Source organism: Bufo gargarizans, chromosome 4, assembly GCF_014858855.1.
Source record: "Bufo gargarizans isolate SCDJY-AF-19 chromosome 4, ASM1485885v1, whole genome shotgun sequence".
Lineage (NCBI taxonomy): Eukaryota > Metazoa > Chordata > Amphibia > Anura > Bufonidae > Bufo > Bufo gargarizans.
This window is the reverse complement of record NC_058083.1, coordinates 319,502,077-319,516,474: the sequence shown is the minus strand read 5'-3', so window position 1 is coordinate 319,516,474 and position 14,398 is coordinate 319,502,077. Positions and strand designations below refer to the sequence as shown.

General features: G+C 41.3%; 1 protein-coding gene across 11 annotated transcripts in view; it reads right to left on the bottom strand.

Annotated features, from left to right (window-relative positions):
• EYA4 (EYA transcriptional coactivator and phosphatase 4) overlaps window positions 1–14,398 on the bottom strand; it is a 309,340-nt gene that overhangs the window by 177,952 nt on the left and 116,990 nt on the right. For all 11 annotated transcript variants that reach the window (XM_044289386.1, XM_044289385.1, XM_044289391.1 and 8 more), the window contains one exon: window positions 6,051–6,100. In XM_044289386.1, the coding sequence (XP_044145321.1) occupies window positions 6,051–6,100 (50 nt within the window). The remainder of the gene's footprint in view (window positions 1–6,050; window positions 6,101–14,398) is intronic.

The following is a 14,398-nucleotide window of genomic DNA, read 5'->3' as shown; positions in this document are numbered from 1 at the left end:
TGATCTCCCATAAGTGAGGAAATGCAATTGCAATGAAGCTACCGGCGAAAATGAATTCCTGGTCGTGGTAAAAAGGCAAAGACTTTGCGCGGGGACCTGGTTGGCAAGATGTGATTGACTACAACCAGAGACTGAAATGCTAGAGGGAATTACCCTACTTGTTCCTCCTCTGGCAGGACCTGAACGAAAGCATGAACAATTAAAGCAAGACAAAATTTCTGCGTAAGACATGACAATGATGCTGTAGGGTGAACCGGAGCAATCAATGGATTATTAGGAAATTAGGGAAGCAGGTATGTATGTGATACATACGGGCCAAATCAGCCCAGATGCACCTGAGAACACACGCCTGTGAGTGAGGCTGTGGCTCGTATATGAAGAGCCTCCAGCCCCTCCCACAAATGCAGGCTGACTAATCAGCCTTACCAACTTATAACATAACACAACAGTCACTTTTCAGGCTTAAGGCTTGTTCACATCAGAAACAATAAATAAAGTTCAGCTGATATCCTGGGTGTCAGTTCACACCCGGCTGAATGCTCAGCCTAAGAAAGTCCACTTGCATGCTTTAAGGCGACTTGCTCACCTGAAACACGGTTTTCAGACCTCAGCACAGAGATCTCCAGATCTCCACTGTCAGAGGGAGGTAATCCACACCACCTGACAGTGCTGGCTGTTTTTTATAAGCCTGCCAAGACCCTGCCTGCAACATGGGGAGTAGTCACCCACCCAGCACTTTTACTACTCCCAGTAAGAGCTAAATCGGAACCATGGTGACCGACAATGGGATGAACATGGTGTTGGCGCTGCATCAAGGAGGGTTAAGCTATGCGCCCTGCATGGAGCAAGTGTTCAATCTGGCTGTCAAGCGGTTCCTGAAATCTTCCACCCATCTGCAAGACATCCTAAAAATGGCCAGGAAACTTTGCATTCACTTCAGCCACTCTTACACTTCCAAAAACACCCTCCTTAAGCTGCAGCGTCAGAACGGCATTCCCAATATAGGCTGATAAGAATTACACCCTCCATATGTTGGAGCAACTATAAGAACAGAGAAAAGCCATAAATGATTTCTTTATGATCCAAGGGGACAGGAGTACTCCCTTGTGTAACTTTGATGTCAGCCAGTGGCAGCTCATTTATGACACCTGCCGTTTGCTCAGGCCCTTTTAGGATTCCACGTTATTTGTCAGGACTACGGGATGAACGTCATTCCACTGCTTCATATCCTAGACAGATGCTGGTAAATCTGGCTGGTCAGGGGACTTGAGACATGGTGCCTACATCTCACAGCTACATGGGGGCTGAACTGGAGGAGGAGGAGGACATTGGAGCACAAGCAATGTCTAGCGAAATTGGTGGTTTTAATACACAGGAGACAGGATAGGAGGAGCAGGAGCAGCCGGAGGAGCAAGAGGGAGATGAGGAAGACAAGGCAGATGACCCAGGCACTCCGTGGCAGTATGCAGTGGAGATGGAGGCAGGGAGTCCCTCCGAGTTACTTGCTCAAATGGCCCGCTGCATGCTCACTTGCTTGGGTAGTGACAGCCGAATTGTCACCATTCGGCAGAGGTAGACCCTGTTAAACCCTCGCTATCGGTCCAAAATAGAAGCCTTTTTTACACCCGCTGAGAGGGAGGACAAACTGAACTACTATAGAGACATCCTATGTAGTTAGTTGGCCACTGCCTATATACGCCATCGTCCATCCTCTCACAGATCTGACTGGGGGGCCCTCTGCGCTCTCGAGTAGAACCTGAACCAGCAGATGGTGGCATACTTGGACAGCACCCTGCCACCCCACATTGAAGATCCGCTGGACTACTGGGCAGCCAAACTGGATTTGTGGCCGCAACTGGCAGAGTTTTCCCTGGGAAAGCTGTCCTGCCCGGCCAGTAGTGTGGCATCAGAGCGGGTGTTTAGTTCGGCGGGGGCCATAGTTACGCCAAGGACAATTCGCCTGTCCACACAAAATGTGGAGAGACTGACCTTTGTCAAGATGAATCAGGTGTGGATCAGCCAGACTTTCCACCCACGAATGCCTGATGCAGATTAGATCATCCATGCTGCCTCACCAAAACCTTGACAAAAGAGACCAGTTTCTTCTGGATACATGCCTCAGCTAGTATTTTGATGCTGTCACCCGCCTGATGCCATACATCTGATGCCAAGTGCTCCTTCTGACACCCACCATTGTCAGCAGGTACTGTTATTGCCACCCACCTCCCTACTCTGTCAACGGGTCACTCTGTGGTCTCCTGATGCTGCTGCCACCTCACCACTCAGGTCTCATCATGCTGCTGTTACCACCTTCACACTATGTCATTGTGCCACTCTGTGGTCTCCTCGTGCTGCTGTTTCTACCTCCACACTCAGTCATTGTGCCACTCTATTGCTTCCTCATGCTGCTGCTGCTGCCACCTCCACAATATGTCACCTTGCCAGTCTGTGTCCTCCTCATGCTGCTGCTGTCACCTCCACACTGTGCCACTCTGTGGTCTCCTCTTGCTGCTGACACTTCACCACTCTGTGGTCTCTCATACTGCTGCCAAATAACCACTCTGTGGTCTCCTCATGCTGCTGCTACCTCAACACTATGTTTCTGGGCCACTCTGTGGTCTCCTCATGCTGCTACCACCTCACCACTATGTCTTTCGGCCACTTTGTGGACTTCTCATGCTGTTCCCACCCTCCCCACTCTGTGACTGGGCCACTAGTGTCCCTGTTTGGCCTTGTTCACATCATCATTTATTTGACCCTTCTTCTGATCTGTCAGAAGGAAGGAAAAATGAGAAGCAAAATGGATCCTTTCTATGTAGCAGCTGTGAGGCCTGTATGGCCCCATCAGAATTGGCTTATGATTTGGTAGCCAAAAGCAGGAGTGGGTACAAAACACAGAAGACAAATATCCCATCTCTGTTTTGGATCCACTCCTGTTTTTTTTTTTTAGCTTTAGCAATACTTATGGACGACTGACCAATTGCTTATCGAGTAAAGGCGGATGCTCTACAGACAGGATCAGTTTTTTGAGGGTTATTATTCTGGCGGATCAGAGGAAGGGCAAAATAATCAGTGACGTCAACACAAAGTTACTGCTGACACCCTCTCCACTCCGCTTATACAAGTGGGCTCTACTTGTATAAGAGTTTAATAGAACAGTTTCTGTAGACATCTATGTGGAATCAGCTGACGATGGCGTAAAAGGCATGCGCTCTTTCATACTATAGTAGGATCTTGGGCTTCCCTGGCGCGAACATTGACCTTTAAGGCTAAATTCACACTTAAGTTATTTGTTCAGTTTTGGCACCATAACTGCCCAAATAAGTGAAGTGTTCAGTGAATCTAAGAGCAACGCCTGTCATGTGCATGTCATAATGACTCACAGTATTGTTTCACTACCACAGCAGACTCTCTATGCGTGTTACTGCAAGGCACAGTGTCCTACACCTATATACAGGCTCTCTGCAGCCAGGAAATAGCTGTTTTTTAAAGCGATTCGCCACAAATAAATTTGGATCGAATCTAATCTTTTTGGGAAAATTCGGCGAACCGGCCAAATTGAATTTTTGAGAACTATGCTAATCTCTAATATACATTTAGTGTTTGCCATAATATTGTGTAGGTCCCCCTTATTCCAAAACAGCTCTGCCTTATCACAGTATGGACTCCATAAGACCTCTGAAGGTGTCCTTTGGTATTAAGAACATGACAAGAGTTCAAGGCGTTCAGGTCTACACCTTTTCATTTTCTCAAACCAATCATAAACAATGTTTGCAGTGCTGAAAAAGGCCATTAACTTGAAGGAATATTATTGCTATATTTTGCATGAGTAATGTCAAGTTAGGCAGTACACATCAAACAGCAGGATCCAAAGTTTTCCATCAGAACATTACCTGGAGAGTCCTACTGGCTCCACCAGCTTGCCTTCTTCCCACAGTACTGTAGATCCTGTTGCAACCCCCTCCCTAACTAACAACACACATACAACCAGCCATTTACATGATGTAAAAGAAAACATGTTTTGTCAGACTGGCCTACCTTTTCCCATTGCTGCATGGTCCAGTTATGATACCCACATGCCCATTATAATCAATGGTAAATATAGGGGTCAATGTGCTCTAATCGATCTATCGGCAGCAATCGGTGATGCGCTATATGCTCTGATACATTACCAACATTACCATTTTCAGCAATTTGTAATACAGTAATCTTTCTGTGGGACTAGACAAGATAAGCTATCTTTCGGTCACTACACACATCAATGAGACTTGAGTGCCCAAGACCTTGTGAACAGTAGAAAAGTTGTCCTTTATTGGACCACTTTTGGTAGACATGGTCCTAACAACTGCTTAACAGGAAAACCTCAGTAGACCTCTAATTTGGCAATTCTCTTACCTAGCTGTCTCACCATCACAATTTGTATGTCTAAGTCGCTGAGATCCTTATTCTTGGCTATTTTTCTTGCTATATTTAGTATATCTTTAAAATTATTTCAGTGTTAATTTATAATTACAAAAATATAGTAAATGCACTAGTGATAGATAAAGTTATAGTAAAGTCCTCCCAAATCTATTTGCTCAATTCAGGTATCTATACCAGTGGCATTTCTGCCAGGAGCCAACAAGTAGTAATCTGAGTAACTAATTGCTACAAATGTGCAGCCTGAAGACCACATTGATACTTTTGGACAATGTCACCAGCCAAATCAGAAGACTATAGCATGATGTAATCAATGTACTAAATAGAGACACAAAATTGGAACAATATAGTCCACTACAGCATCTAGTCTGCTTCTTGGTGTTTTCTATTTTTATTATTAACCCATTAGGCTAGGGCTACACGGCGACATGTGTCGCGCAACAGAAAGGGTACAACTACACTGTGACATGTGTCATGCGACATTCATGTTGCACTAATATCGCACAACATTTTGGTAATGATAACGATGGTGTCGCACTGTGGCATGCGACATGCTGTTACTGCAACACAACAGTCGCAGAAAAATCCATATCTCATATTGCAGTCGCAGCATGTCGTTTTTAGCAGCGTGACACCATTGACTGTCATAACAAAAAATTTCATGCAACTTTTTCGCGACAAGAAGTTGTGCAACACATGTCGCCAATTAACCCTAACCTTAACCAAAAAGGCTAGTATTTTCCAGGATAACTATGGTTTGTAACAGATATGCTGATGTAGTTTACATCATGTACATCTACTTTTTTCAACTGGTAAATAAGCTCGGTCCACTGCAAAGTTGACAGAGCTGTCTGCTTTCGGAGCAGGAGTCCGACTTGTGCCACTCAGCTACTGATGGCATATCCTGAGCATTAGGATAAATAAAAGGTCAACAACCCTTTTAAATTAGAATCCTGAGAAGTGACTAATATATTATTCTTCATTCCGACTCAGTCCAAGGTTAGGTACAGTAAATCTGATCCTTCTACTCTAAGATGTACCTGAAAAAAATAAATCTATGCTGTGCTCATACAACTGCCAAGCCTTCTGTGGCTTATAATAAAGTCTGTCTGTCTGTCTGTCTATCTATCTATCTATGTTTTTTCATAAATCAACATACGTATGCGGACCCAACATTTCTATAAATCGCAACCTGTACCCTCATAAATGTTGCATGCACTTGGCTAGGTGTTTCCAGCATCACCTTAGAATTAAAAAGAACTATTAATTGTGGACAGAAGGCCTATTTCATCTGGGAGTTAGGTAATAACCATTCCTTCTGATATGTAACAGGTGACAAGTTGGCAATATTGTTCCTGCAAAGTGTTTCTGCTTTTATCTCCTCCCGTCTTCTCCATTCCACTCTCGTATTAATTGTAAAAGCCATTAACACCATTAGCATGCCTGGTGTGAGTTACATTTCAAAGCATGTTCGCCTAGCCCATATGCCATACACCCAGGTCTTTTCTGCCTCTGTTTTCTTTCACGCTCATGGCCCTTGGATATGATTTTCTCATGAAAGCAGCACTGCCTCCTTACAAATCACTTTTGGACTCCATCTGCTAATCGTGAAATATTTTAAAGCCAGTTACCTGGAATTCTGAGGCTCTGGAACATCTGATTCTGTGCACTGTTTCTTAACCTGCAAAAATGAAATGACTTTTAATTACTAATATATCACACATAATTTCAGTATAAGTTCAGATTCAGTAACAATAAATATTATGTAATAAATATATTAAAGAGGTATCACCATACCAAATATAGTGCAATAGAGGTGATCCAGACATGATCAGGGAAGAGAAAACAAAATGTGTTGATTTCTGTTCTACTGCCCAAATTTCCAACCAAAAACGTTTTATTCAACTGATTGAAGACCACTACGGGGAAGAAGGGGAGGGGTCAGAGGTTGCAGCCAAGCCCTGGTGCCTGAGGAATCCCCTAAGCTCTTATTCCTTTCAATTACATTGGCTGGTTTGAGGGCCCTTGCTACATATTTTGCTTTGGGTCCCACAAGTCAATGGGCCTTATGTATGAAAATTAGTGTTGAGACGAGCTAGGGGTGTAGCTCATAGCACCTGGTGGTTGCTTTTCTGCAGTAGCTTGATTGACAGGTATCTACCTATGAACAAACAGAGAGAGACCTGTCAGTCAAGCATAGCCGGAGAAGCGGGGAGCTGCCTAGTAGACTCTTCCCCTCATTCTCGGCTCATTTTTTATCTATATTTTCTCTGAAACAATGTAACTGGTACCCATGGATCCTGTCTGGATTTTACAATGCATGGTGCTACTGACAGGTTCTTTTTAAAGTGTTTGTCCATATTTTAAACCTATCCCCTAACCACTGCACTTTAATGAACAGAAATAAAATCTGACTCATAAAAGAATTCTTACTGTACCTCAATACTCATACATGTATACTTTTTTTTTATTTTTATTTTTATATATAGACATTTGGCACATTGTGGAAATGCAACCCAGCACTGAAAAAAATGTCTGCAAATTTGGTAACAAGGTGGGTTTACAGCTTAAAATCAGCAGCAGAGACAGAGACAATCCACACATTCAGGATGTAAAGTTTATACAAGGAAAATCAAAAAGCAGATACAGTATATGGCAAAGTGGGTGATAATTGCTCAGTGCATTTAGGTTAATATGGTAGCTGGTCATCTAGAAAGGCCCTTCGGTCTGCCATGCAGGGAATAGTAGTAGGCCCTGCTAGAGTCAGGGCATAAAAGACTGCTTGTCAGGTTTACTTGACAGATGTGATATACTGCAATACAGTATTGAAGTGTATTACATGAGTAATCAGAGGACTGTATGTTCTCTTCCAGGCCTAAAATGTTTTAAAGGGGTTGTCTTACCTTAGCTAATTGCCTTTATCATGTAGACACATTTAACAGAAGGCACTTACTAATGTATTGTGGTTGTCCATATTGCCTCCTTTGTTGGCTTGATTAATTTGTCATTCACATTATACACTGCTTGTAATTAAGGTTTAGGACCACCCTACCTTCCTGCAGTGGTGGGCGTGCATGTACACTATAAGAAAAAGTACCAGCCTATGTGCATGTCAGAAGTCCTGGCCACCAGAGAGACCGGCACCTTTTCCTACAGTGTGCAAGCACGACCACTGCTGCTGTATTGCAGGGTGGTCATATCCATGGAAACGAGCAGCGTATAATGTGGTGGAAAAATGAATACATCCAGCAAAGGAAGCAATATAGACAATCACAATACATTAGTAAGTGGCTTTTATTAACTTTTCTACATGGTAAATGCCATTTGCTGTGCTGATACAATCTCTTTAATATAAAAACAAAAAAATAGGAGAAATAAAAAAATGTCTTATTAATAGAAAAAACTAAAGCATAAAAAAAAAACAGGATCAATAACAACACACATTGCAAAACTAACACGTTATCTGACATTTACTAATGTGATCAAGCTTGGATCTTATCATAAAGTATGCTAAATTTAGTTTTAGAAAAATGTACTGCACCTGGCTCTCCAACATGTCATGACTCAGCAGGAAAAAGGGCTTGGGCTAAGTTGCAACATTTTGTGGCAAAGTTGAACCAACATTTTTGGCACAAAATTCTGTTAAAATAGGTGTTATTAAGACCAAATTAAAAGGGTTGTCTCACCTTAGACATCTGGTGGCATATCACTAGTATATGCTACCAATGTCAGATACATTAGGTGAACCGCAACTGTCTCCAGAACAGGTCCCTGAAAATGATGGAGAGCTCATCACGCATGTGTGCCATACTCTCCATTCATATTCCAAAAATAGTTGAGAGATTGCACTAGGCTATTTTCAGAAGTCCCATAGAAATTTATGGAGACTGCACTGTGCAAGAGCAGCCACTGCTCCATTAACTTCTATGGCGCTTGGCTATTTCTGGCAGTAGCATAGAAATGAATGAAGGGCAGACGCCCATGAGTGGTTTCTCTATGCTTACTTTTGGGGTCCTGTTCAGGAGATAGTTGTGGGTCTCAGAGTTGGGACCTGAACCTATCTGACATTGGTTGCATATCCTAGCTATGTATATGCTATCAATGTCTCAGATGAGACAATCGCTTTAAGTGACAACAAAATCTAAGGTGCACCAAATTCATCATCAGCATATGCCACTGCGATAAATTTGCTGCATGTTTAGATTATATGTTTAGATTGCCTAAAGCTTCATTATTCACCCCACATGGTGAACACTATAAAAAAAGATAATGATGTGATATTTCTTCACACTTCCAAAAAAGTGATCAAAAGTGATCAAAAAGTTTCATGATAAAAAAAACTTGCCCAGCGCACAACCCCAGTGAAGTTAAAATAATTTAAAAATATGGATTTCAAAATACAGCAATACAAAACCAAATGACAAAAAAGAAAACCTTTATAATGCAAAAGTAGTAAGCAAAAAATGGTAATTTGGTTTTACAGTAATTATTAGTGATAAGCGTCAGGGGCAATATTCGAATTCGCGATATTTAGCGAATATTTGGGCAAATATTTGTCCTAAATTTGCGAATTCAAAAAATTCACCATTATTTTCTTGATTGCAAAAATCTTTGATGTAATATGTGCGTATTGCGCGCGCAATACAGGCGTGGGTCACTGTTGCTACATTTTTCAAGCTGCTAGAAGTTTCCTGAGACTGGAGAAAATGGTTGGCACGGCAGAACATTACAATAGCTTTATATGCAGATAGAGTGCTCCAATATATTCGCGACTGCGCAAATCGGCAATTAATGATGCACATATTTTTGCGCAATGCGTGCAACTTCACATTTTAGCAGGTCTGACTACATATTACTGATTGGTGCACTAAGTATTGTTGTAAACTTGTGACATCACAGCACTATGTATGTAGCAGGTATGTATGGACAGCAGAACCTATCACACTACCTAACACCCTGCACTGGAACCTATCAGCTACACTATAGATCAATCTAACCTACACTATATCAGGATATAACCTACACTGACTACCTCCCACTAACTATCTGTATTATATATATATAAGCTAATTAACTATCTATCTAATGTAGTGTGGAAAGCACAGAGCACAGCAATGACACTGCTGTCTGTCTCAGATCTGCAAAATACTGCATACAAGGGCTGCTGGGGAGGTTCTTATATAGTAAGGGGTAGGCAACTTTCCTATTGGTTGCTAAGCTCAGACAAAGACATTGCAGCCTTCTCATTGGCCCACAAGCAAGAAGCTGGGAGGTATCATGGGTTCAGATGGGAAAAAAAAAATGAGAATATTCGCGAATACGAATATATAGCACTATATTCTAAATCTTCGCAAATTCTCAAAGTGGCGATATTCGCGATTAAAGTTTGTGATTTGAATATTCGCACCCAACACTAGTAATTATATTGACACACAATTCATGTGTTTTTCATTACTCCTCCCAAAAAAGGCATACAATTTTTTCAATACAGGTACCTAAAGACGATAGTGTTTAAAAATGTAATTTATTCCACAAGGAATCAAACCTACAACATACAGTTATATCAGCAAAAAATGTAAAAGTGTCCTGAAGGCCCAAAATAGTTGCAGCCTTAGAAATTACATATTTTCCGGTTTTAGTCATGAAAGACTTGTAACTGATTGATTAGCTCGAACTGATGCTTAGTAAACCGAGGCATGTCTTTATTTTGCATAGCACAAATTATGTCATGTAAAATCTACTAGAAAACTGGAAAACTAAATGTAAAGTCAGTCAATAATATAAAATGTTTTTAGAAAAAAAATATAACTGTCTTTTACACAGATGTATTTAAATATATCTGTTTGTACTGGAGAGAAGCTAAAGTAGTGATCAGGGTGGCAGACATTTTTATAAAATTCCTATCGATCATCCGAAGGGACACTGGGAGAGGTAACTGGTATAAAGTGGAATTGGCATGTAACGTACAACTTGCTCATAGCAACCAAACAGATTCCACCTTTCATTTTTGATAGCTCCTTTGGAAAATGAAAGGTGGGATCTTATTCGCTACAATGGGCAACTAAGCCAGTTGTACCTTACATCAGTTTGATAAATCTCCCCTACTGTGTTTGGCCCCAATATTAGATAGTAGTGCACAATAGAGATACAGTTCACTAACATTTTCATGTCCCTTTAAGATTCAGAATTTTATTTTATTTTCAGTCAAGGTTCCTCTGCTTTACTTTTGAATGTTGGCAAAAGTTGATTTAGACTGTTTTTAATGAAGCTCAGCCTTTGTTATTTTATGAGGAATGGCAGAAACGTATATGACCAGATAGAAGACAAGCGCACAATGCTCTTTTTTTCCGTACAATTTTCTTTACAGTGAATCTGTCAGTGGCTTTTCAATTTTGTAAATAATTAACATTGCCTAGAAAGGTCAAGTATCGTGTTTACTTTTATTTCCTTTTATCCTATAGGTTAGTCTACTATTGATTACTTCACATATTATTGTATCTGAAGTATGTAGTTAGCACTATAGTATCTGGGTATCATAATGTTTTAATTTTGCACCATTATAATTTTATTTAAAATAAAACTCCTTAGCATACTGCTATAATCGTAAAGGTCTATATCAGCTATATAAGATTTTTGACAATATATTGGATAGTTACTGTATGCAGAATTTCAGTTTTCTCCAGTGCAATTGCTTCAGCAACAGTTCTAATATATTGGACCTTCATAAATGATACATCTAAAATTAAACATTTGCTACTTGCTAAGGAAAATTATAGTGGTTGTCCAGGATTTTTTTTTTATACATATAGCCTATTCTCAGAATAGGCTAGCAATATCTGATCGGTAGGGGTCTGATACCCTTTAAATTTGCTGTTTCTGCAGCGGAAGTAGGCAAGGGAACTACACAGCTTCATCCATTGTGTAGTGGACAGAGCTGGTAACTGTAGTGCTTTTCCCATTCACTTTAATGGGAGCAGGGCTGCAGTAACCAACTCTGTCCACTGCACAATCGATGGTGCTGTATAGTTCCTTCACCTACTTCCAGTTCCAGACCTCCTGCAAAATAGCTGACCCGCAGGGGTACGGGGTGTTGGAGAAGCCCCACTGATTAAATATTTATAGAATAAGACATTAATATAAACATCCTGGACAATCCCTTTAACCTCCTAACAGTCACATTAAAATAGGGGGGGGGAGTTTTTTTTAAATTTTTATTATAGAATTTTTATCTGCGTTTGAAGTAAATTTTGTTGGCGCACAAGGGGACACAATTGAATTTTTAAACCCCTTAGTGACATAATTAATTTTAGCCTTAATGACCAATAACATTTTCACCCTTCATGTTCTGGCAGTCAGAACTTATTTTTTCTTCAAAATTTTTCTGTTATTTTGCGTGATGAGTTGTAGGTTTTTGAAGGTATTTATAGTGTATTAAAAAACTTGTATTATTTTATGTTTAGGGGGAAAGATAAAAAAACTGCAATTTTAACATTATTCTGTGGCATTTATTTATGGCGTTTACTGTGTGGTATAAATAGCATAACTTTATTAGGGCTCTTTCACACTTGCGTCCTTCTGTTCTGGCATAGAGTTCCGTCGTCAGTGCTCTATGCCGGAAGAATCCTGATCAGGAAAATCCCAATGCATTCTAAATTGAGAGAAATCCGTTCAGGGTGCATCAGGATGTCTTCAGTTCAGGACCGGAACGTTTTTTGGCCGGAGAAAATACCGCAGCATGCTGCGCTTTTTGCTCCGGCCAAAAATCCTGAACACTTGCCGCAAGGCCGGATCCGGAATTAAAGCCCAATGAAAGGCATTAATCCGGATCAGGCCTTAAGCTAAACGTCGTTTCAGCGCATTACCGGATCCGACGTTTAGCTTTTTCTGAATGTTTACCATGGCTGCCAGGACGCTAAAGTCCTGTTTGCCATGGTAAAGTGTAGTGGGGAGCAGTATACTTACCGTCCGTGCGGCTCCCGGGGCGCTTCAGAGTGACGTCAGGGTGCCCCACGCGCATGGATGACGTGATCGCATGGATCATGTCATCCATGTGCATGGGGCGCTCTGACGTCATTCTGGGGCGCCCTGGGAGCCGCGAGGACGGTAAGTTTACTGCTCCCCACTACTACTATGGCAACCAGGACTTTAATAGCGTCCTGGCTGCCATAGTAACACTGAACGCATTTTGAAGACGGATCCGTCTTCAAATGCTTTCAGTTCACTTGCGATGTTACGGATCCGGCGTGTAATTCCGGCAAATGGAGTACACGACGGATCCGGACAACACAAGTGTGAAAGAGACCTTATATGGGTCAATGCAATGATTGTAATGTCAAATTTAGCTGCACATATCTCTGCATTGGTAGTAGCTAGATATATGGGCTTTGTAATGTTTGAAAGTTGGAGTTCCAGAATCACAGCATTATCTTCACTACATGGGAAGATATTACTGTTGAAATTGGGATGAGGTGAATGTAGCTGAAAGTGTAAGCAAAAGCAGGTTTTACCACTTTTATTATTGACTCGATTTCTATCAGTAATACCTCATGCTTCTGTTGTGCTAATGCTGTCATTTTGAATCTTGAGTCTTGAATGAAAACATGGAATGTCAGCTTTCAAACAAGAGCAGGCTTATGTCTTTGAGCAGAACAGTTAAGTGCTTATCCCACAGCCGAAGCTGTGGTTGGGGAAAACTGTTTGTATTAATGCTGTCTTAACCTTAGAAGTCTAATAGAACAGAAAGGCAGAAGATATGCCCAATTTATCACACTCGTGAAAGTTGAATGATCAATCTGGTTAATCTTTGTAAGCCTCATCTCTGTTAGCCCTTGCAGGCAGGGTCCTTGTGATGGACCGCTTGGCACCCCGACTGGGTGCCTCCACCAATCAGTTTCCTAGTGCTCACCGAGTTCTTCTAAGCACTCCACCAGACACCATCAGCACTATAGTCCCAACTTCCAGCATTACAACTTGGCTGGGGTCTAGCTGTCCTCCACCCACCCTGGGACCAAGACCAGGTTCCGGCTTCCAGTGGGTAGAACTGTGTTGTAATCCCAGGGGAGTATAATACCGATAGAAATCCACAGAGTAAATATAGCTGTTCCTCCCACACATGAGACGAGGCTCTATGTTGAGGGTAAAATAGGAACTGACTTTAATGAAGACCAACTCAGTATATATACAGTTCCATAAGTCTAACAACATAAATCAATCAAACATGAACAGCATGCAAACAGACATCCCCTCCTCAGTGTCTTAATGAAAGAATAGAGAGAGAGGAGATGCATGTGACGGGATTATCTCCTGAGTGTATCATAGGGTGATCTACTCCTCTACACCGGAGTCGGCTACTTCTAGAGTCAGCTATCTTAATATCATCACTAACACAATAAAACAAAAGGACAAATAAACTAACACATTCATTGGGAGTCTCTATGCAGAGTTAACCCTTATTGTGTTGCGGGATTCACACCCTGCACTTTTAATGGGCAATAGGAAAGATGTGGCATATAACTCCACACATAAATCAGGGTTAATAGTTCCTTGTAACCCCAAGAGGTCTGAGGGGGTCTCCATAGTTCTGGGTCCATAGTCCGTCGGAAGGAGGCTAGCCCTCAGACTTCTCCAGCAGCCCCAGTGACGGTTCAGTCCGTTACATTGGTCCTCATCTCCTTTGTACCTGTTAATAAGTTCATGCTCATTGCACTTGTTTTGTTGTATATGATGTATGTATACCCCTTTTAAATGCACAGTGCAAATACTAATATTTTACACCAAACTTGAGGAAATGTGTTTTAAGTTGTGCCCTTTTATCTAAGCCATGCCTATTTTTGATGAACCATCAAACGTTTGGTGCAAATTAGGTTAGTAAACCTCCCTAACTATTGCTGTTAAAAGTTATAGTTTATTTTAATAAAATTCTAGAAAATTGGAAAAAAAAAAGGACAGCCATGTAATAAATCCATTAACAAATAGACCT